Raw genomic sequence first — 25,510 nt, forward strand, 5'->3', positions numbered from 1 at the left:
AAACATGACTGTTTTAGAGACTTTTGAAACTTGTTAAAGTCATTTTTCAGTTGCTGCTAATCACATAAAGCTGAAGAGACCGTTTTTTCTTAAGTTGCTTTAAGCATGACCTGTCTTGTGGAAAAGATTATATGCGTTACTATGGAGACATGTTAATACACATCTGTCAATCAATTCAGTGGGCGGGGAAACCACACTCCTACATTACATTGCGGTGGGCCTCAAAATGGGAAGGATTTGGATGCTAATTTTAACGTCAGAAAAAAAAAATAGACTTAATGTGTTTCTATCACTCTAGTATGACTGTGGACATGTTATACCTACACAGTTTTGTCCAAACAGCTTACAAAAGATCATTTTCGTTGTTGGTGCCCTTTAGATACTGTTAGTGAACAACCACCACCATGCATAATTGCATACATGTAAATACTCAATAAAATAAAATTTATGCAATATGTTTAAAGTTAGTTTCTTTCTTTCTTTCTTTCTTTATTTATTTAGCACACAATAAGTGAAGTGAATTTTTTTTTTAATGAATTAATGAATGTTTTAATACTGTATCAATACTTGCCTAAACAAGCAAGCTGGACCTAAATTCTCAAATCAAATTGTTGTAGCTAATTAATAACCTACTTATTGTTAATTATCTAATTATTGTTTCTGTCTCTCCTTCCTCTGCCTCCTCCTTTTGCTGTGAATTAAACAGAAATCCAGACAAGGGTCTTCAGTTTCTTATCTCTCGTGGCTTCATCCCGGATACACCTATAGGTGTTGCACATTTCCTACTCCAGAGAAAAGGACTGAGCCGACAGATGATTGGAGAATTTCTTGGCAATAGCAAAAAGCCATTTAACAGAGATGTTTTAGAGTGAGTATATATGAAAATTATACTAGAATTCATAACACTAGTATAATAACATAAAAGAGTACTTAGAATGTGCAAACTGCAGAGCTTTTCATTTGCATAGGATAAAGTGTGTGTGTGTGTGTGTGTGTGTGTGTGTGTGTGTGTGTCTGTGTGTGTACTTTTATAAAGTGGAATTTATGTGAGGTTTATAAACTGTGGTAACACTTTAGAATAACGATCCACTATAAAGTTAATAGATCAATACTAAACTGTTAGTTAATGGGTTATAAATGGCTTGTTAAATACTAGTTAGTAGTTTAATTATTTATAACAGTGCCTTATAAATATAGCCAATAGATAACTTACAAGTTGTTAGCTAACAAGGTAAAAATAACTTGTTGATTTATAACTATATAAAATGAATTCGTAATAGATCATGAATAGGCTGTCCATACTTACTTGAGACTTTTTAAAGTATCCGTCAATAGTTTATTTATGTTTTTGGAACGTTATTCTAAAGTTGCAACTATTCATCATTGATTAACTGTCAGTAAATATAGAATAGTAGCAAATTTAGAATAGCGTCCCAATAACATACATAAGCTAAAAATATACACTTAACTAATATATTAACTCACACGTTACAGATCAGTTGCTCAGTTTGTTAACCATCTACTAATACCAGTGAAACTTTGTAGAACAGCAAATGGATGGAACAAGTTCAAGCTACAGAAATTTGATGTGTAATTTACTTAAGAAACTCCAAAAATTAATGTTGAACATTGTGATTAATGTATAGAAGCACACAAACTGAGCCATCAAATGGCAGAACAGCAGTATACAAAAAAATTCAAACCCATGAGAAAAACAAAATAAATAAAAATTTATTTCATTGTAAAAGTTTAACAAAATTTCCTCTGGTGTTATTAGATGGTACACAAACTATAAACAACTGATTCGTAAAGTGTGAGTTAATATAATAGTTAAGTGTTAGTTATTAGCTTAAGTATGTTATTGGGACATTATTCTAAAGTTGCAACTATTCCTTATTTGCTAACATTTAATAAATGAAGAATAGTTGCAACTAAAATAATGTCCCAATAACAAATATAAACTATTAACTGACACTTAACAAGTCTTTAGTGAGTAATCAACAGTTTGTTTATGATCTATTACTAATTTATTATGTATAGTTATAAATTATTAAAATAAGGTTAACAAGTCATTAACAGCTTGGTAGCTAACAGCTTGTAAGTTATCTATTGGCTATCTATAAGGCACAATTATAAATAATTAACAAAATATTAACTATTATTTAACTAAAATTTGAATTATTTATTTGGTTATTTATAACTCATTAACTTACAGTTTATTAATGGCCTACTAACTAGTTATAACGGATAGTTATTCTAAAGTGTCACCGATGCGGTTGCACTTCTCAACTGTAAACATAAAAGATTTTAATGTTTTGGTGAATTCTGTGCTTTTACTCAGGTACTTCAAATATTGTCCTTTAAATTCATAGGCTTTTGCTATTCTTTGATTTAGTGATTTGTAATAGCCTACTGCTTGGGGCATTGAAATATGCTGAATATGGTCTGTGTATACAATGTTTGATATGTACAGTATAGATGTGCAGGCTAAATGACACAAACATCAAAAGCACAACAAATTGAAATGGGGGGGGGGGCACAAAACAAATTACAATACATTATAAAGGTGTTAGACGTGAGTAAGTAAATATACTGTATGACACATGTAAGAGAGTACAAGTATGAGTTATATGAGTTACTAGCTATAAGTGCAAGTTTGTATGAAGTCTCATTTATGACCTTCAGCAAACCAAATTATTTAATTAAATGTATGCTATTTACAATCAATAAAGCAATTCAAAAATCTTTCAAAGAGGAGCAGGTCAAGCCTCTGTTATCCATTGACCAGCAATTTACTCCCAGTCTGACAACCTTTGGAACCTTCTTCTAATCTTATGTGTTTGCTTTAATAGCTTATTTTTCTTCCACTCTCTTCTTCTGTTTTTTTTTTCTTTTTTCTGCTAGCTGTGTGGTGGACGAGATGGATTTCTCTGGGATGGAGCTGGATGAGGCTTTGAGGAAGTTTCAGGCTCATATCCGTGTGCAGGGAGAAGCACAGAAAGTGGAGAGACTGATAGAGGCATTCAGGTGGGATATTCTCTCTCTTACAGACAAGCTTACACACCTTAATGAGTGAGAGCATAATAAGAGCAGGGGCTGATTTGATTCAGGTACTTATAAACATGTTTAATTCCAGTTGTTTCAAAGGATCATAATGCAGTGTAGATTCTCTTCTCCTGTTTGTGTGGGTTTCCTCTGGGTGCTCCGGTTTCCCCCACAGTCCAAACAAATGTGCTAGGTGAACTGAATGAACTAAATTGGCTGTAGTGTATGAGTGTATGTGACATATATATATATATATTAAGGCTGTCAAATGATTTAAAGAATTTATGTAATTAATAAAAAAAAAAATACAGAAATAAAAACACAGGCATTTAAGTGCCATTTGATTTTCAAAACAATGAATACCAAAAACAAACAAAAATGTTCTCCATGTTGGATTCTAAGTGGACTACAAACACACACACACACACACACACACACACACACACACACAAAACGCACACAGGACAGCGGACCCGGTGAGCGAGGGATCCCTTCAGATTCATCAACATGCACGATTGCTTTCATCAATTTTGCTTAAAGAGCCCATATTATATATCCCAGCGACTCCCATATGAATCTTCCAGTGATTAGTTTGTTCCCAAATCCCTCCTTAGCGCAAAGCTAATCTGATTGGACCGATGACAGTCTGTTGCGATTGGTCGACACCGACTGCCTTCAGCGCGAGACAGAGTGAAATGCCCAGCAGCAAATCAACAATATAAAAGTAGTCACAGTGCATTCACGCTTCATAGTGTAAAGCGTTGATTTTGGCTGCCAGTGGGTGAATGTAAATACAAACTCCAAGAACTGGCGAGGAGATCTCCTAACTTTTCACGCTTTGCTCTTTTCGCACCCACACACGCACACACACACACACACACACACACACACAGATTTCCCTCCTCCTCGGACAACAACGCACACACACACATTAAGGCTGATTTATACTTCTGCGTCAAGCGCACGCGTACAATATGGTGCAGCCTACGCGTTGACGCATAGCCCCACACAATGGCTGTCCACGACACTGAAGTGCACTTCTCAAACAATGTAACTACACGTCACAATGACGCATAGCGCAAGCTCTGTGATTTGTTGGCTTTGTAGCGCTGACGAGTCTTGGCAGCAAAGAGAGCTGCGTGAGCGGCGCGAGCCCGATGGAGCGATTGTTTACAAGTGTGGAGTCCCGTTAAGAAGCTCCTGATGGAAAGTTTTGTTTTGGGTTTACCTCATGGTTAAAGTTGTTGCACGTCCGCCGGTTCCTACCTTAAAATGAGCGAGTTTGGGCTACTTTTACATCCAGGAAGTGTTCAGAAAAAACAAAATACCAGCGAAGAAACTCGACACAGAGACACATTAACACCTCACTGTTATAAGTAACAAATCACAACTAAATGCATTTGCAAGCTAGAGTAAACGAGGTAACAAATTTAATCACATATACTTACACTTGAGAAATGGAGGAAGAAACCGATCCAGGTTCTGACATAGTCCATCGGTAGTCTTTACTGATCCTTCCTTTAACAAATGGCCGAAGAAGTCTTCTTTGTAGCATGTAGTTTCCAGAAACACTCAAACTGCTCAAGGCCGGGCTATAATGCTGAGGTTTCATCTTTGGGTAGAGACTCAATTATATCCATCTGCACTTTGCGACTTCATTTGACTCGCGCGTGTGTGTATGTGTGTCTGTGCATGTGTATGTGTGTGTGTGTGTGTGGCCTTTTTCTGTGTTAGAGGGCGAGGCCGTAGGTTTCAAATCTCCTGGGTTTGCATGCGCAACTAATTGGTTTCGTTATCACATCATTGCGAAACACCTAATGACTCGTTATCAAGACTACTCGTTTGAAGCACTGTGAGTCGACTCTTTTATAGATGAATCAACAGTTTTAAACACTGTACACTTACAGATTTAAGCCTTAGCTGGATATTTCACTTCACTTAGAGCTGTGTTACACACTACATGGAAGGGCATTTTCAAAAACCCATAATATGGGCTCTTTAAACTAAGCATTCCAAAGTATGGCTGTATTTTACAAGCAAGGATTCTCATTAAGCAGTTCTTAGGCAGAGACTAAGGCTGTCTTTGACAGCTTGGGATGACATCTGCCACTTTCACTACAGAACATTTACATTAACACCAATACTCGACTTTTATGATTAAGATAACACTGATTAGGGTCCACCATAAGCAGCCATTTTTGATTACCTAAAAGAATAATGCGAGTCCCGAAATGCAGAGGTTTATCTTTGTTCGCCATGAGGTAACAAATTCCATTAAAACATCCTAAATGAAAATATGCTGTGTAAGAGTGAACTGCTGAACTGCAGTTAAAGTCTAAAGACTAAAAATGAAACACCCGAAATTGCATGAAACTCTGGAGGAAACATAGGATAGCCTGGTGATGCAATATTAATTGTTTTTTACTGAAACTTTCCTTCTAAAAGCGTGTCCTTGGTGTTATCCAAATTTCTTTGCACATTAAACACATGCAGGGCCAGAGGAAGCTGAACTGGCACTCTAGGCAAACAGCAATTAAGTCGCCCTCAACCCGAAAGTGACCGGTTAGCGGATGAAAGTGAAGACCGGGGGGGTTCGCTTACTGCCTTGGGCAGCTGCTATATGTTATAAGTGAACATAGATTACTTTTTTAATCTAGATTAATCTCAGAATTAATATAGATTAAAATGGCTCATTTGAATTCTGCCAAAGACATTTAGAATGAGACTTCCGGTTATGTCGCCTTTGGTATAGACGTGAGTGCGATCAGCTCCCTTTAACTTTTTATTTCATCTTTACAAACCTCGTTGGTTTAGAACTTTTTGGCAACCTACATTTATTTACTTTTCTCTCTTAGAGTACGTAGTATTAAATTTTCACTTAACATGTCGAAAGGAAAGGGCAAACAGGTGGAAAAAGACCGTGAAGCGCCGTCCTCGCCTAGCTCTGGTGTCACGCTAGCCGAAATTAGCGCCCTGCACGAGGAGCTCAGAGCCTCTCTGGCCGCGGATTTTAAAGCCTCTTTTGAAAGCTTGGACAGTAAGTTGGAGAATATTAACTCCACAGTCGCGGCTCACGACCAGCGCATCAGTTGCCTTGAATCGGGACTCGCGGAGGTGACCCAGCACCTTGAACACCTGGAGACCGCGTGCGCCGGCCTCACTAAAGAAAATGAGTGGCTGCGGTCTAAAATGTCAGACCTAGAGGGGCGCAGCCGGCGGCAGAATATTCGCATCGTGGGGCTCCCCGAGTCAATCGAGGGACCGCGACCAACTAACTTTTTCTCCGAAATGCTTGCTGAGGTATTTGGCGATCAGATTTTGGCGTCACCGCCTGAACTGGACAGAGCGCACCGAATTCCCGCTCCCAAACCTGCCCCAGGTCAGAGACCGCGCCCTGTGGTTTTGCGGTTTCACCGTTACCAGGTGAAGGATTTGGTGGTTCGTGAGTCCCGTAAAAAAGGAATTTTGACCTTTCGTAATCACAAGATTCGGATATTTGAAGATTACAGCCCAGATGTCCTAAAGCTGCGCAGTGAATTCAAAGATGCCATGGCGGAGCTATACAAGCGCGGACTCAGACCTGCTCTTCTCTTTCCAGCTAAACTACGCATCACTCTACCAAACGGTGAGAAACTATGGCTGCTGACAGCTAACGAAGCCAACAACTACATTCGGAACTTAGACGTATAGTGGTTCACCTCTATGCTTTGGACGATGACATGACGTGACATAAACCCATCTCTTGTCATAAACAGCTTGGCGCTTTTTTTTCCCCTTTTTTCCGTAACACTCATGCCACTTCAAGGAGTTACTACTGGGTGACTAACGTTATTCGATGTACTCTCACAGAAGTTTGTTCGTCGAGATGCAATGTGAATTTTTTTTTTCTCTTTTTTTGACAATTCTATTATTGCTTTTTGATGAAAATGGTGACTCGTTCTTTTCACCTTTAATATTTTTCATGGACGATGATATATCATCGTGTTCGGGGATAAAGACTTGTTAAACTGTATACAATGTTTGATACCAACATACGATTACGTCATAGTTCAAAATATGTTTAATTAATCTATTTTTAAGTCAGTTATTCATACGGTTGTATGTAGTAGTGGTACAAATACAACTATGAGGTTGTGTGGTAAAATATGGGGAGGGATTGTATAAAGGAAGAAGGAAGCTTGCAACAGTGTTGGTTGGAGATATGTTTGATGTAGATGTTCTTGCCTACATCACTTGTTGGAGTTGTGTGTGTGGGTTAGGAGGGTGGGGGCGGGTTGGTGTTTGTAGTTGTGTGTTTCTTTTTTTTTTTTTTTTTTTCTTTCCCTTTTCTGTTCTTTTTCTTCTTATGTTTTTTTTTTTTTTTTTTTTTTTTTTTTTTTTTTTTTTTTTTGCGGGGACCAGAGAAAATTTGTGACAACTAGTTTTTAATGTCTCCTGTGTTCAGTGGGACACCTACTGGTGTACTTACATTCTCCAGCTGGAATGTCAAAGGGCTTAACTCACCTATAAAACGTAACAAAGTTCTCAACCACTTGAAGCAGTTAAACACTAAAATAGCTTTTATCCAAGAAACTCATCTTACAAGTGCTGATCACTTAAAAATTAAAAAGGACTGGGTAGGTCAGCTGTATCATTCCTCGTTTTCCAGTAAGTCACGAGGAGTGGCTATACTTATACATAGATTAATTCCATTTTCTGTATCTAAAGTAATTTCTGATCCAAATGGACGTTTTATCATTATTACTGGCCACATTAATGGTATTCATCTGGTATTAGCAAATATATATGGACCAAATTGGGACAATGAAGTTTTTTTCAAGAATCTTTTATTTTCCCTTCCTGATTTAAACACTAGCCAACTTATTTTAGGAGGAGATCTTAACTGCTGCCTGAATCCTACTCTAGATTGTTCTTCATCAAAACCCAGAGCTATTTCAAAATCAGCAAAAACTATTGAATCGTTTATGGAACAATATGCAGTTTCTGATGCCTGGCGTTTTCTAAACCCTAACGCAAAACAGTTTTCTTTTTTTTCACCTGTCCACCAAAGCTTTTCTCGGATTGATTATTTTCTCCTTGATAATAAATTAATTCCATGTATCAAGAATTGCTCCTATAGTCCTATTGTGATATCTGATCATGCTGTGCTTACATTGGATCTATCATTTCCTTGTGGGACAACTCCTAGGTCTTTCTGGCGCCTAAATACTCTATTACTTAATGACCCAGATTTTGTGCAAATTATCAACGATCGGATTGACCTTTTTATTTCTACAAATGTCACCCCTAGCATTTCAGCTAGTATTTTATGGGAAGCTTGTAAAGCCTTTCTGAGGGGAGAAATCATATCTTATTCAGCACATCAGAGAAAAAGGGCATCTGAACAGAAGTCCTCTTTAATTAAATATCTAGCGAAGCTTCAGTCCAAAATGGAAACCTCACCAACTCCAGATTTGTCTAAAGAAATACTTACAGCAAAAACTGAATTTGACCTGCTGACAACGAATGAGGCCACTGAAGCTCTTCATAAAAGCCGTTATAATTACTATGAATTTGGCGATAAACCTAGTAAACTACTAGCACACCAGCTACGCCAGTCCTCTGCTCTAAACCATATAACTCAAATTTCAACTTCTTCTGGACCCACAACTGACCCACTTCTCATTAACAACCAATTTAGAAATTTCTACAGCTCCTTGTACACCTCAGAAAGCCTGAACGAAGAATCACACCTTGATAGTTTTTTTCATAATCTTGATATTCCCCTTATAGATCCTGACTTGGCCTTAAAATTGGATGATCCCATCACTCTCGATGAAGTTAAGACAACACTGAGCCTTTTGCAAAGTGGAAAGAGCCCAGGTCCTGATGGTTTTCCAGCTGAATTTTTTAGAACATTTTCAGAGAAATTATCACCTCTTATGCTGAACATGTTTAATGAATCTTTTAAATCTGGTATACTTCCACAAACTTTACGCCAAGCCTCCATCTCCTTAATTCTTAAAAAAGATAAGGACCCCCTTCAGTGTAATAATTATCGTCCTATTTCTCTACTGTGTGCAGATGTAAAAGTACTTGCTAAGATACTAGCATGTCGCTTGGAACCACTACTACCAGCTATAATCTCCCCAGATCAGACTGGTTTCATTAAAAATAGGCAGTCTTTTCACAACATCAGACGTCTCTTAAATATTCTTTACACTAGCCCACATAAAAAGACTCCAGAGTTAATTATATCCATGGACGCTGAAAAGGCTTTCGACAGAGTTGAGTGGGATTTTTTATTTTACACTCTTAAAAAATTTGGAGTGGGTGATTATTTTATATCTTGGATAAAGCTTTTGTATACTTCCCCTTTAGCCTGCGTACGCACAAATAATTACTACTCAAAATACTTCCCTCTTGGGAGAGGAACAAGGCAAGGATGCCCACTCTCCCCTCTTCTGTTCGCTCTGGCTATCGAACCTTTGGCCATTGCAATTAGAGGCAGTTCAATGTTGGGCATCACTAGGGGGGGAGTTGACCATAAATTATCCTTGTATGCAGACGACCTTTTGCTGTTCATTGCTGACCCGGCCAGCTCTATCCCAGTGGTGCTTGCATTGCTAACAGAATTCGGCAAAATTTCAGGCTACAAATTAAATCTGACTAAAAGTGAAGCAATGCCTATTAATAATGCTGCCTCTGAATACCCTTTATCCTCCTTGCCATTTAAGGCCACTTTACACAGCTTCAAATACTTGGGTGTACAGGTGACAAAAAAATTTGAAGAGCTGTTCGACCAAAATTTTTCTCCATTGCTTAGTCGTCTCACACATGATTTTCGCCGCTGGTCTCTTCTCCCATTATCAATGGCAGGCAGAATCAGCTGCGTAAAGATGAATGTACTCCCTAAATTCTTATACCTTTTTCAGTGTATTCCAATTTTTATCCCAAAATCTTTTTTCGCTACATTAGATAGTTCTATCTCTCAATTTCTGTGGAATGGTAAGACCCCGAAGATTCGAAAGGACATTCTACAGAAACCTAAGGGCTTGGGTGGGATGGCCCTCCCTAATTTTTTGTCTTATTATTGGGCTGCGAACATACGATCCTTATTATATTGGAAAAATAAAAAAAATCTAGACGGTCCCCCAGCATGGTTAAATATTGAGAACGCCTCATGTAGATCTTCGGACTTAAAAGCTCTCCTCTGCTTTCCCATCACGCTATCTCCACTTAAATACACTGATAATATAATTGTGAAAAACAGTCTTAAAATTTGGATTCAGTTTTTACGTAACTTTGGCTTTCAATCTACCCCTTTAACCGCCCCAATACATCTAAACCCATTGTTTTCTCCATCTATATTGGATGGAGCATATGCCTCTTGGAAGAATCAAGGGATACTCTCAGTAGCAGATCTTTATATCGAAGGTGTTTTTGCCTCATTTGACCAACTGAATGCATTGTATAACATTCCGAGAAATCATTTTTTTAGATATTTACAAGTACGTGACTATGTTCGTAAACATTTCCCTGGTTTTCCCAATGTCCCTCAACTATCGAAGATCGACAATATTTTATGTCTTGAAGCAAGCAGTAAAGGCCTAATCTCTAAACTAATCAGTATTTTTGCAAATTTACAGTCTTTTCCAGGTGACAGTCTCCGCACCAGCTGGTCTGCGGACCTTAATATTGAAATAGATCAAGATACATGGGAGGCAGTTCTGGACAGGGTTCATTCTTCATCTATATGCGCACGTCACTGCCTCATTCAGTGTAAAGTGGTTCACAAAGTACACTGGTCGAAATGTAGGCTCGCACGGATCGACCCAACTATTGATCCAGAATGTGATAGGTGTCATTTGGGTTTAGGTACTTTAACCCATATGTTTTGGACATGCCCAGCTCTTTCCTCATTTTGGGGCTCAGTATTTCAGTCTCTTTCAGCCATTACTTCTATAGATATAACACCATCACCCATTATTGGCCTGTTTGGCGTGATGCCGGATAATTATGCATTACCCACTTACCTTTTAAACTTCGTGGCCTTTCTTACTTTGCTTGCTAGGCGTGTCATTTTATTATACTGGAAGAACCCTCAGCCACCCTCGCATGTACGGTGGCTGAAAGATGTTTTGTATTTTGTAAAACTAGAGAAGATTAGATATTCCCTTCAAAGACCTAACAGAACATTTGCCAAAATTTGGGATGCCCTTTCTTTATATGTTAAAACTCTCCAGCTGGATCTAGACTGATCACCTCAACTTTTGATCACAATAGTACATCAGTTTGTAATCTTTCATCACTCGAAATGTAACATTTGAGATTACTGTATAAATGTAGACATCTGCCTCGCATTAATTGTTTATTTCATTTTATTATTATCTTCTTTTTTATTTTAATTTATTTATTCACTTTTTTTATCAATATGTTATTTGTATTTATATTTATACATTTTTTTCTATTATTATTTATGTGAGGGTTGTTTGATATGTTTGTAAAATGGAAAAATGTTAAATAAATCATAAAAAAAAAAAAAAAAAAAAAAAAAGACATTTAGAATATGTGTGCTACCCAAATAATAAGAACGGGTTTCTCAAGCCAGGTGGCACATTAGACCAGGAGCTCATCTCCTATTTCCAAAAGGCATCACAAACTGCTTAAGAAACTGTTCTACTATGATAAATGGTGATGAAAATAAATTGTTCAATAAGATGTACTTGTGTATACTAACTGTTTATTCAGTTAAACAGGAATTTTGAACTGTAGGTCTAAATAAGCTCGAAATTTTGATTTTTGATGACCTTAATCTGACTTAAGTCATAACTGAACTAAACAGAAATGGATTTAAGACATGTTGCGTTTGCATATATAAGTGGAATTAATGAAGTAAACGCCGCAATCAAACTATTACTGTGATGACTTTTTGCAATATTTTCCAACAAGATCCACACATGCGGCTGTTAGTAAATCACACACATCTCAAAATGTGAAACTTTTTTTGCTTTCCATTTGGCGTGCAGTGTTACATTTTATAACACTCTCAACAGTCCTTACTTCTTATTTGCATCTAATACTCCAGTTTGTCACGGTGGCATGAATTATATAGTCATGAGTTAAAGGGCTTTCCCAGAGATTGCGGCTGGAAGGGCATCCGTTGTGTAAAAACTTGCTGGATAAGTTGGTGGTTCATCCAATCGCCCACCAATATTGATTGACAGGCACGCGTCACCTAAACCTCAGTTTGTCATTTCACATTCGCCATTTTCAGCGTGAGTATCAGCTATATCACTAAAGGAACATCCTTTCTCTATTTTTAGATGCAAGACTCATTGGGCTCAACACAAGATCAATATTCTCCACATTATCGCTTTAATCTGAATTATTGGTTGTGCCTTTAAGTAGGTTTGCAAACATGTAAACTTTTTATTGCGTCTACCTTAAACTTTAGCTGTTTGCGTTTCTCACGGTCACAGAAGCTTCCTGTGATCCTTACAAGGTGCAGCTGGAAAAGTGCAAGAGTGTTGCCTCATGTGCATGTCTCTCCGTTGGAAATGAAATAACAAACTTGCCTGCAGGTCACACATCAGAAGCTCCGCCATGCATTGGAATTCTTTGTGTGGGTTTCTGTCAGGGTGCCCGCGGCGGCTCTTCAAGTCAGCTGCTGGGGTGTCGTTGTGTGTGCCCTGATGGAAACCTGTGTTTAAAGTTCTAAAATGTGTGACGCGACGATTCGGGACACTTTATGTATCTGTGGCGCCACAGAGAGTGTCTGGTGTGCCATGTCGTGGCTTCGAGCTGTAAATCCGGTGCCTCAGTCAAAGTTAATTCAGTGTGTGTGGTTATTAGTGTCGGTCTACAAGCTCGGCACTTGAAACTAGCACACAATTGGCTGTAAAGCTATACAAAGACACAAATGATTTTGTACTCTCTGCTTGGTCTGTGTCTGAGTCGTACATGTACGACTGAAAGCTGATCCTTTCACTCCTGCTCCTTCTCTCAGTCAGCCTGTCTGTTGCAAACGCAGCTCTTGGCTCCGCCCCCTTGTTAAGTTGGACGGGAAGCCGAAACTAGTTTTCATGTGAAACATACGTCAAACGCGCCCCTTAAACAGCGAGCTGTGTACACGCCCCCAACCTGACACTTTTTAACACATTATAATAAAAAAATCTAAACTGTGTTTTAAACTGAACCTAAATTGGCACACTCAGAAGAACCTTAATACTAATATTAAATCATAAAAAAGGGGTAAACTATGTGCCCTTTAAAGTGAAACTGCCGAATTGCAGTTAAAATCAGGCATCCTGCTGATTTGATTCAGAAGGGCATTATTTTGTCAGACAGCTCACCAGCTCACTGAACATCGGTGCTAAAATATCAAGGTGAAAGTTATCATAGCTTAGAATAGACCCAGCTCCCAACCCAACTTTGAGAATAGATTAACGCCGATATTTTTTTTATTGCGCGATAAGAGTCTCGCATTAACGCAGCACATTAACGCAGATAACGGCCCACCACTAGTGTAAATATTAGTGCACTATATATATATGTATATATATATATATATATATATATATATATATATATATATATATAAAATATTTATAGCTGTCAAAATTAGTGCGTTAACGCATGCAAATAATTAAAAAAAATTTAATGCGTAAAAAAAATTACGCAATTAACGCAGTTGCAGGTTTTTTTTACTTCCTGTTGTGGTGGATGTGTTCAACATGCCAAGAAATATGGATAAGGCCAAGGAAGCGCATTTGAAGGCAAGTTTCTGTATAAAACAATTAATGTTGCATTACCAGGCTCTCCAGAATTTCATGCAATTTCGGGTGTTTTATTTTTACTTTCGATTTCGGTTTTAATGGAATTTTATACCGCATGGAGAAAGAAAAGAAAAACCTCCGCATTTTGTGACTCTGTGGTCCTTTAAGGTAATCAAATCACTGCTTACAAGGTAGAATTTTAATAAGAGTAATGCTATTATCTTAATCATATTAAAATCGGAGTATTGGTGTCTTATGTAAATGTACTCAAAGTCTCTGGTGAAGTCGCGAGCTTTCAAAAACATTCGCATTCCTCTGCCTTTCAGCATGAGCCCTCCAATGTTTCATTAAGTTTAACGTGTTTCCTCATCAAATGCAATGAAGGCGTATGCTTCGCATTGTTGTGTCAAAATCCTTGTGTAATACAGCCATACTTAAGAACGTTTAGTTTAAGCAAATTTGATGAACGCGATCATGCGTTTTGAATCTGAAGGGAGTCACTCCAGCACATTTTGTGTGTCTTTCTGTGTTTGTGTCTGTGTCAGGCCTGTTGAGGGGTGTCAGGGGTTGAGTGAGCGACGTTTCTGAGTAGGAGCATATGCACGTGAGATGTACCTGAAGAGCAGTGGGGGTAAGTTGCGCATAACGTACATGAAGAGCGGTGGGGGTCAGTTGCGCGCGACGTACCTGAAGAGCTAGGGGTGATGTGGTGGAGAGGGGTGTGTAACGTATTTAAGAACCGGGCAGGAGACGCGCGATTTCCAGAAGTTTATCATTTATTTGCGGGCATCTGGACCGGGACTCTCTGTGCATTTGCGGGATACTCGTAGTGTTAACAACTGGATAAATGTAAAGGAGGACTGAGCAAAATGCCAATTCAAAGATTGGCTTAAAGAAGTGAGTCTCAGCTTTCTATCGATGTAAAACATTACATTCACGGACCTTCAGAGACTCTGGAATCAGTGTCGTTACATCATCACATTTTGACAACGCTGATTTGTCAAAGAACAGCTCGTGGCTTGTGTCTCCGGACAAACCAGACATGATGCATTGATGCATTGTCCCTTCTCTATGCCCAGATTGGTTCAAACTCACTCTCTCTCAACCAATAAGCATAGGTTTCGCTTTGTGGACCAGCAATCAACTATTTGAACAACCCGGAATGAGAAATAGGCTGCACATTTACGCACAGCTAAATAAAATGCAAAAAAAAAAAAAAGGTTTTGCATGAAATAATCCTCATACTAAGTACTTTTGCATGCACAACAGCACAAAAACATGACAAAACAGTGACACAGCAAAGACGCAGTGCTGGTCTTGCTGTTTTCAGAATACACAAATGGCGGTGCAACTGTTTGTTTGCAACGCAAAAGTTGAGAAGCAGCAGGGTCAACACCATATCCATGCTGGCACATAAAACCTAAGGATGGTCCACATTGAATCTAGTTTAGTTATGTAACTATTTATAGTGTAGTAAATATTTATATCTAATTTTTTTTTTGTTTGTTCATTGTAAGTGGTTTTGTTTTTGGTAACTGAAAATGTATTATTTGGAAAAAGTCAAACTTGCTTCAGTGTTCTGTTATTTTGTAACAATCTTTCTGTTTAGTTCGTTCCCAGAACTTTTGAGCGAATACATTGTCAGTAAATAAATGCACTACTTTTTTTCCCACTGAAAAATGCCTTAGAATAACATTGAAATAAATTGCTGTAACTTGCTCAGGGAAAGGTGGATGGAGACAAAAATTTATTTTGGAAGTATAAAATTTCATAGCGTGTATTTCTAAAGAAAAAAAATAGCAAACTTCATGAGGTTTTGTTTGTAATAACTAGAAAATGCCACTTTTTAAAAAAACTTTTTTCTTAAAATTTTGGAATATTTTCTGTATGTTCATATGTTTTTGGACCAAAAATATTTTCGACTGGATCTTTAAATGATACAGATTGAAGCTTCAGGTTCTCCTGTTTAAAATAATATATGATACTTGAGGCTGACTGCTAAAATAACTGCTTTAAAAAATTATATAGGCCCATTAGGTGCCCACAAAATACTTCTAGGTCTTTAAGGGCTAATAAAGGTTTGTACGTTAAACACATAAATATCTGGGGGTCGTTATCTACAATATGTTGACATTTCAACTTAACACCCAGACTGTCTATAAAAAAGCTCACCAAAGACTTTTTTTTAGAGGTTTGTACCTCTATAATGAAACTGTTTTATAAACAATATATTAAATATGTTTTATTTTTCTGCATTGTAGCTTGGTACAGTAATCCAAGTCTGTCAAATAAGAAAAGGTTGAGTAGCCTTGTAAAGTTGGCAGGAAAGATCAACGGATTTAGCCAAACTGGTACAGTGGTAATTTACCATAAATATGTCTTAAAGAGAACTCTTATGCACCCCAGATTACCCATTTTATCTTGTGTTTCAGCTGCTGCCACCAGTATGTCGATGTAGAGTTCCTATATGCAATACAAATAGGATTAGAAATTTCATTAAATTTCATTGGGTCATTAAATTGAGTCCAGCGGGGAGGGAGATGTATCTAAAATTTGATTTATTGAATGTTTTGTAATAATAATTTGGTAATGTCTAGATGGAACTTTGTCTGGGTTATGGCACCTTTCTGCAATTTTAGGTAACACTTTATTTTGATGGTCCAATTGAGGAGACTGTCTGCTTAGGGCCTGCTCACACTATGCCATCCAAACCATGCCCAGGCCCGTTTCACTGCTCGTTTGAGAAGTGTGAGTGCTCTGAATCAGGCTCAGGCATGGTTCACTTGGCTGGCCCTGGCCCGGTTGGAAGAGGTGGGCCAGAGCACGGTTCACTTGGGCTTTGGCGCAGTATGCTTGAGTGCAAAATGTGCCTAAGCCCGAAACTGAGGAGGATACGTGACTTTAAGGGACTGTTTCACATGGATTTATTAATCATTCGTACTGTTAAATAAACGCAAACTGTCATAGTTTATTAAAGACGCAAACCCTCACTGCACGACAGCTGCACCTTCAGCAAATCTCATTATTCCTGCAGCACGAGGACTATGATTGTTTAAGAGCTTCAAAAGTGGCTGATCTGTTCAGCGAAATATTTGACTATGTGTCACTTCATCACAAATGACTTAAATTATATAACTGAAGAAATCTCCACTGTGCTGACCGAGAGCGATTCTTACTGAACAGCGCATCATCGATGACGTAAGTGTGCCCAGGCCCGAATGTAATGTGAGTGCAGGCCGTCAGGGGAGACGGGAGGGGGGACAAGTGTGCCTTGGCCCGGTTTATGGCAATAGTACATAGTGTGAGTACGCCCTTAATATCTGTTGATACTGCTCCTTCAACAGACATTTAACTGACTATATGAAACTTTGCAAGTACATGTCAACTTACACAAACCCTAACCCCAACCTAAAAGTCTACTTATAATCTAATGGAAATTAGTTGCCATGTAGATGCAATGTAAATTCTTTCAACAAACTCACCATCAAAATAAAGTGTGACTCAACTTTAATTGACATAAATGGGATAATAAAGTTAAGTCTAAAAGAAGTCAAATGATGTAGGATTAGTAAAAATTTTGACTTTAGAGGATTTTGACTTTAGTCTAGATGGCGAACAGGAAGTTTAGTTAATTAAAGCATAATCCGTAAGGATATTCCCAGGACAACCCCTAGAATCTATCAAGACAAGGATTTTAACAATAGGCTAAGTTAGTAAAAATTTATTAGCATTTTTAGAATTGAAAGAATCTAGAGATTACAAAAGATTCTTGTTTTAAATATAAAATACTTCCAATTTTTAAAGAATTGTTGCACTAAGGGAAATTTTTATGTAAATCTTTTATGTTTGCTTAGAAAACCAATAAAAACTAAACAAAACACTACTGCTGTTTTTTTTTTCAACAATATGAACAAGAGCTAGGATCGTCTTTGCAAGAATGCATCTCAAGTACTTCTAATGATAACTTTTGTTACACCATCAGTGATGATTTGATAATCCATATAATAATATTAAGCAGTCACTTGGATTTTTAATCGTAATGTAGTTTCAGATACAGTATTAATGTTGTTGACATGCTTTTGTTTTTTTACAGCTGCCATTGTGTGTGTGTGTGTGAGAGAGAGAAAGAGAGAGAGAGAGAGAGAGAGAGAGAGAGAGAGAGAGTAGTGCACATGTCTGCATCTGTCTAAGATGGAGTGCTTTATAAATAACTGTGGTTGCATAACACTATTCAGTCTGTTCCTGGCTGTCTCTCCTGCATAGCCTTTGATATTTCCAAAAACCTTGAAAAGAGGCAGAGAAGGGATGAATAAATATGAATTATAATAATTCTGTCATGAACACTCTTTGAGGATTTAGTACGATAAAGAATATTTATATGGCAATGTTGATGTATATCGTCTTGGTGGTATAGATCTACTATGGTGTTGATGCTGTTTTGACTATTATGGCAGAGCAAAGACCAAGACCTGCTACTGCCAGTAAATATACAGACATGACATCGTGAAATATAATCCGCTTCTGTAACAAACAGAATATACATGTAATCCCTTAGCAGATCTAAACACAGGTGGAGCTGGGGTGGAAGAGGGCGTTTAAAAACACAACGCAGCTTAAACAGCATACAATGACTCCGATTTTTTTAGCTGATGAATGTTTAGCATGTTGCACATGCATAAACATGGATAGAAAGAATTGCCAAAAAATACACGTCCCACACCCCCAAAACAAGAACATATATCACCAAGACGTGTTTATTTTTTAATTTGACACCATGGGCTATGGAACCACATGTTTTCTATCTATGTATACCTGGGCTACCTCGCTGACCAGTTTGCAATAGTGAACAAGACAATGTATGCCAGGGCAACCTTGCTGAATGGCTTAACACTATTGAACTAAACTCTGTGTCAGCCTTGATTATAAGATATAAGATTAAAGTAGATTGAAACAGTAATGGCTCGTTTCCACTGACTGGTACAGTATGGTACGGTTTGGGTCGGTACGGGTCACCTTTATCAGCCTTGCGTTTCCACTACCAAGGGTACCCTTTTGGTGGGCATGATGTATGGCAGAAAAAGTTTAATTTAACGTAATTTTTACTCCAGAAAAGCTGTACGGGTCGCTAACATATCATATGAGAAGCACTTCTCACAAAACAAATGCTTTATAAATACTTCTGTATAAATGTTTATTACTAACTTTTCTATGAACATGAGTTGATTTTAACTGCAGATCAATGACAGTGCGAAATAGCATACTTTTACGTCTGCCATTAAATAAAATAAATGCAACATATATGAACACATACAGACCCTTACAGTCTCCGAAATGTTATCAACTACTGATGAACTACACACAACAGTCATTTGGTCCTTATTTAAGTTAAAAACAAACAAGAAATATAGCCCATAGTCAGAACAGACCTCTCATCTGTGTCTTTAATCTTCAGCAGCATATATAAGCTCTGTTAGAGAGTAATTTCATCATTCTGAGTTCATATTAGTCAAAAATGCGGTGTTAACAGTTAAATCTGTCAGTTTGTTTACGTTTGCTGAAAAATTTATGTGCTCCATTTTTTATGGCTTCTCCTTTTTTCAGTGCTTTACTCTCGCGTTTGTCAGTATCTGACAGGATCGGGTTTCAAAAGCACATCAATAATCAAGCTCACATTATTATCATCAGCTCACGAAGTTTTTTATAGGCAGTGGCGCAGTAGGTAGTGCTGTCGCCTCACAGCAAGAAGATCGCTGGGTCACTGGTTCAAACCTCGGCTCAGTTGGCGTTTCTATGAGGAGTTTGCATGTTCTCCCTGCCTTCGCGTGGGTTTCCTTTGGGTACTCCGGTTTCCCCCACAGTCCAAAGACATGCTGTACAGGTGAATTGGGTAGGCTAAATTGTCTGTAGTGTATGAGTGTGTGTGTGGATGTTTCCCAGAGATGGGTTGCGGCTGGAAGGGCATCCGCTGCATAAAAACTTGCTGGATAAGTTGGCTGTTCATTCCGCTGTGACGACCCCGGATTAATTAAGGGATTAAGCCGACAAGAAAATGAATGAATGAATGAATATAGATGCACGGCGAGTGCAAGCAAGAAAGACTGCTTCAGACTGGCTCGTAAAAAAACTAAGGGGCACAGGGTAAATCTTCCTTTCTTTTTGGCATTGTGGCTGTTCATTAAGACGACAAAAAGGTTTGTTTGAGCCCGGGTCAACCATGGCTCGTTATTATATGTATATATAATTGTGTATTTTAAACATGGCGGGTTTTTTGTTTCATTCTGGCTTGTTGCGTAAGCGAATGACGTATCTCTGTAAACCAATAGCATTTAGCTGCGCATCTAGCTCCGCCTTTTGGTAGCCTTTTTCGTGTTTAGTACCAAACCGAACTGTACATACGGGCCATAACAGTTCAGTTCATGAGCTTCAGCTGTGTGTGCAAACATGGTTAATCTGAAACTGATGTGTGTGTGTGGTGCATGATGGGAAAGGTAGTGCAGTTCAGTGGCAGAATTTTAATTCAGTTGGTAGCAAATGTCCTCTAGCGATCTATAAGGAATAGATTGCTGGTGATTGTGACTCCCATTTTAAGCTTAAAATTAAAGTATAGCTGTTTTTGTAGCCTTATCTAATCTTCAACAAGCTCAAAAAAAGCCAAAAGCTCCTTTCACACATATAGAACTTTCAGTAAAATAACCGGATAAAAATTGCCAGCACACACATATTATGTACATTTCGACATACAAAAGTGTCCCTCATATGTTTTAATCAAAGTTGTTCACAAAACTTATTCATCCACAGAATTTGTAATCCAGTCAAATGTGTAAACATTTCGCTGCGTTTTACTCTTCTGCCTTTGAATGCCTCTGGGACTAAAGCTTTAAATTAAATTGAAATCATAAACAAAGGACTGACCACTAATATGCTTACAAATACAAGCACAGATGTTTAGAGTCTATTTCTGGTTAATAATGTCAGAATTTATTGGTATTTTGGAATGGTATTTTGGTATTTGCTGAAAAGTTCCAGAACGTCCTTGCCTGTGTGAACAGCATTTTTTTTATTTACCAGTAAAGTCATTCCAGAAAAATTTCACATATTTACTGGTATCACTGTGTGAAAGGGGCTAATGTCACACATCTCTCCTTATCTCTTTATCAACCGCACACTCAGACCTGCACGCACAGACCTGCACTTCTAGACCTATCGTTTTTTTTAGACAGTGCCACCTGCTGTTTGGTTGAATGAAGCGGCAGGTATGGAGACCCAACTGCACGCTCAGAAAAACACTTTCTAGCAAGTTGCAACATCAGACATGCCAGTAAGGTTATTGATTACTAAAGCCATTCCTTAAAATTACCAGGTTTTATGGCATAAATCAATGTGGTGTAAAATATTACACAAACAAACAATTATTTCAGTGTTTGATTTGATCAAAATTGGTGTCAAGATATTATTATATAACATTATTTTATGAAATTTACAGCCTGTTCTTATTTTCTGTGTTTTTGTTCCATTCTGGGACAATTTTCTAGCAATGTTTTCTGACAAAATTAAAAATGTTAAAGTAAATATTTTTAAATAAAATGTGTAATGTATAACGTTATTATTATTATTTGAAAGATATATTTTAGTGCTATGTAGGCCTACTGTACATATTACTGTATTATCTATCTGAAAGTGCTACCAAAGACAATAACAGTAACACAGTAACAGTTTATCAATTATTAATAAGTTCTGTAATGATTACAAGTAAGTTTTTTTTTTTAGGAAATTAAAATATCAGTTAATCTGCATATAATTTACAATATTAGCTCTCTTAGTTTAATGCAAAAATAATTTGCTTGTGTGTTTATATTTTTCCCAGATGCATATTACAATTCAAAAAGGGGGGAGTCTGCCAACACTAATATAATTATACAGTCCACCAAATGCTGCAGATATTTCCACAGTTTTTGCTCGAGAAATGAAAAACTAGATTGAATGTTAAGAATGTTAAGTATTTATTTTATTTGATGTTATTTCTATGTAAAAACATTTTTATTAATCCAATTGTTATTTTTCGCCATATTTCTCTGCATTTTTAAAGCTTGATGATTTGTAGGACCTCATAAAAGAGTACACAAAAATAAAGCTTGTAGTGAAAAAAATACCCATAGTACAATAATGTGAAGAAATGTATCGTATATGAAGAAAATATTCATTCCCTCATCTCAATACGAAACAGTAATAATTGATTAAAAAAAAAAAATCTGAAAATATTGAAGTAACTAACCAATATCTATTTACAAATACAATTAATAAAAATACAACAGAATTAATGCATTAAATAAAAATCTAGTATGTTTAATATTTTATATTATAATGTATTCAATCATAGTGTAATATTTTATCGAGAAAAAATGATAAGCAGGTGAATTCAGGTTAGTCGATCTTTCAAACAGCAGGTGGCACTTGGAAGGTCTGGAAGTGCAGATCTAGCCGTCTAAGTGTGCAGGTCTGAGCGTGCGGTTGGGTCTCCGGGCCTGCAGCTTCATAATGTTGATCTTCCTGCACTGGCTACCAGTTAAAGCTTGCACCAAATTTAAATCTCTGATGTTTGTCTAGAAAATGGCCAAACATTCTGAACTTACTCATTTTTACAAATCTGCATCAACTCCCAAAGCCTCAGGTCAGAAAGTAAGTGCTGCCTTGTAATACCATGACTAACAGGAATCACTTTCCAGAATCTCTTTATTCAGTGTTGCTCTCTGGTGGAAGGATCTCCACAATCTTTTACAGACTGCTAAATTCCTGGCAATTTTCAAAAGGCTTCTAAAACATCTTTTCAGTGAGCATTTAACATAAAAAATAATAATATTCTTTACCTACTTGATATTGAGGCACTTGATCATATAAGTACTGTCTCCTTGTGATGAACTGTTTGGTCCATTGTTAGTTATGAGTTGCTTTGGTTAAAAGCACTTGCTTAATCACTAAAGGTAGCTGTAAAAAAATATATTCAAGACAATGAGAGTTTAGTAGCTGAATGCTCTATTTAAAAAAATGTGTTAAATGACTGATCTTGTGTCTTTGTTTGCTTTTTCCCTGTTGTTCAGTCAGCGCTACTGTATGTGTAACCCAGACATTGTGCAGCAGTTCCACAATCCTGACACCATCTTCATCCTTGCATTTGCCATCATACTTCTCAACACAGACATGTACAGTCCCAACATCAAACCCGATCGGAAGATGCTGCTTGAAGACTTCATCCGCAATCTAAGAGGTGAGAAGGGTGAAAACCATAGAGGAAAGTGCCTTATGTGGAAAGTTCATTTATTCATATTTTTCAAGGGGTGACCAAATACAGAATCATATTTAATATTTAATGTTATTGCTCAGTGGAAAATTACTGTATGTGATTATGCAGTTTATTATTTGGATCCAGATGTTTACTCTTAGTAGAGTACAAAATCCAGGTGGCTACATTTTGTTGAGCCCATATGTTGCATTAATTCAGCTTAGTCATCAAGTAGTCAAAAAGTTGCAGGGAGCAAAGAGATTCAAAACCGATCTTTAGACCTTCCCACTGTGATTAAATATTTTGTCCACTGTTAAATATGTTACATGTCATTTACAGCAGTGGTCTCATGATAATGGCATCAGTAGTCATTTCTTGCTGCAAATTATTTAAAAAAATACATTTAAAAGAAATATTGTTATTGGTTTGCAGAACAAAATAAAGTTATTCTTTATTAATAAATTTAATATTTTTTGTTAATACATTTTTTATTATTAAAAATTCTCAGTGTGGATGGGGGAAAACAGAGACATCTTAAAATGGAGGCGGGGCTGACGACATTCGCCTCTCTCATTGGGGCTTTTCTTCAATATTAAGTAGCCTACACACAGTTAAACTCATTGTAAGTTCAGACTTTGCAAGTTTGATCAAGACTGCAGTCTCCCCCTCCTCAGTTTGATATGGAAAACAGACTACCGAGGACACAATCTTCAAAGGGAACAGTGTACTGTATAACTTCATTCACATCGCCCTGGCTACGTTGTTTCACTTTCTCGACAATAAAATGAAAACATGATTTAAGGAACTGCCTATTTTCATTTTGATATTAGCAACTTGACAGACAGCAGAAATGTTGAGGCGTTGTGCTGCATTTATGAGCAACGTCTTCGCTGTGTGGATATTAATAACAAAATGAAGCCTATAACATTACTGCCTCCTTTCAATTTCAGTGAAAATACGAAACATACCCTCTTTTGCTGAATATCAGTTTTAATAATCAATAATGGCCATTGTAAAAGTATAACATACAATAAGTTTATACATCATAGGAAATAAAGGCAAGCGATCAGTCAATATACAGAATGTAGGCTACGTGGTTACATTAATTATAACTTATCTTTGCGCTCAGACAAAACACATTACCTGGAGAACAAGTAATAGATTCCAATGACCAAAGTCGGGGAATATGTCAATAGATATAGACAAAGAGATGAATGAAATATCACGTTTAATAAATATAGTGAGATTAGATCCAGCAGGAGATGCTTAATGAGCAGTCCGATGAGCAGAGCTCTCATTAGGGTATTTAGGATGCAGCGCTTGCCCGAGAGTGGTTGTGTGGGCGTTTTTGGCGTTTTGGTGTGGAGGGAGAGCTGTTCAGAAACGCTGGGTGAAACGGTAGTGTGGACGCGGATCGTTTTCATTCTAAAACGCTGTTTTAAAACTAAAACGCACTAGTGTAATCGGGGCCTGAGGCACCCCTATGAACTGTTTGAACCACAACCTGCACCGACAAATGTGATGGCGTGTGATGCCAAACTACATCCAAGGCTGTATCTCTGCAATAGTTAAAGATAATGACACCAAATTTTAGGTCTGTCATTGTCTCCTCACATTGACCACACCAAAAACACACCATGGTGACAGCGCTTCCTATGGGTCAAGAGTTATAAGACATTCATTAGCCATTGTTAATGAAACTTACAGATTTAGTAATAACTTTTTACTGCATATGCTCATTTTGATGAAATTGATCTCAAATTGTTCCTAGCGTCATGCCGACAGCACAGATACCAACTATGCCATAATCTGCCAAACTTCCTGTCCGCCATTTTATCAAACCATTTTTTTTAAACTCCTCTTAAACCGTGGGTCCAATCTTTATCAAATTTGACTCATCTTCAGAACATGTTGACCAAAAGTCATAGAATTCATGTTGATAAACAAAACTAAATCATTGCAATGGTTTGAAGTATTGAAACTATTCTTAAACTGTGTGGTCTGACATTGCCCAAACCACATCAGTTTTTGCACCACCTTCTGGGTAAAATTGTCAAACAATTAAATTCTCAATAAAAATCATACAAAATTTATCAAATAACTTTTAAATAGTTTTGTCTATTGTCATGAGATCCCTTGAATCATACAGATAACAATGATATAATTTATTCCCTAATTAACATGACTTCCTGTCCACATCTTAAATTAGTTTGAAAATCTGTTATTTTGAACTCTCCAAAGATTGTTAGCCCAATTTCCAACAAATTTGGCTCAGACTATGCTGCCAAAAAGTGAAAAAAAATGTCCAGTAGCTCTGTAGCTTGTTGCCATGCTTGTTTATAATGTGGCCACTGGACTGCTTGGAACCAATAATTGCTGCTTGCAGCTATATTCATTATTGTTGTTATTATTATCTTTATTTTATTCCACA

General features: G+C 37.3%; 1 protein-coding gene across 23 annotated transcripts in view; it reads left to right on the top strand.

Annotated features, from left to right (window-relative positions):
* The window catches only part of iqsec3a (IQ motif and Sec7 domain ArfGEF 3a), a 259,936-nt gene that overhangs the window by 130,538 nt on the left and 103,888 nt on the right, over positions 1–25,510 (top strand). For 21 of the 23 annotated variants that reach the window (XR_015483215.2, XR_015483214.2, XR_015483225.2 and 18 more), the window contains 3 exons: positions 707–868; positions 2,905–3,027; positions 22,898–23,064. Coding sequence is in view for 6 of the 23 variants with exons in the window: in XM_087248285.2 (XP_087104411.2) it covers positions 707–868; positions 2,905–3,027; positions 22,898–23,064 (452 nt within the window). In the remaining 17 variants the exon portion in view is untranslated. Of the gene's footprint in view, positions 1–706; positions 869–2,904; positions 3,028–14,347; positions 14,434–22,897; positions 23,065–25,510 lie in introns of all 23 variants that reach the window. The other 2 variants (XR_015483220.2, XR_015483221.2) reach the window with 1 other exon arrangement.

This window comes from Danio rerio, chromosome 4 (assembly GCF_052040795.2).
Source record: "Danio rerio strain M-AB ecotype USA chromosome 4, GRCz13ab, whole genome shotgun sequence".
Taxonomy (NCBI): domain Eukaryota; kingdom Metazoa; phylum Chordata; class Actinopteri; order Cypriniformes; family Danionidae; genus Danio; species Danio rerio.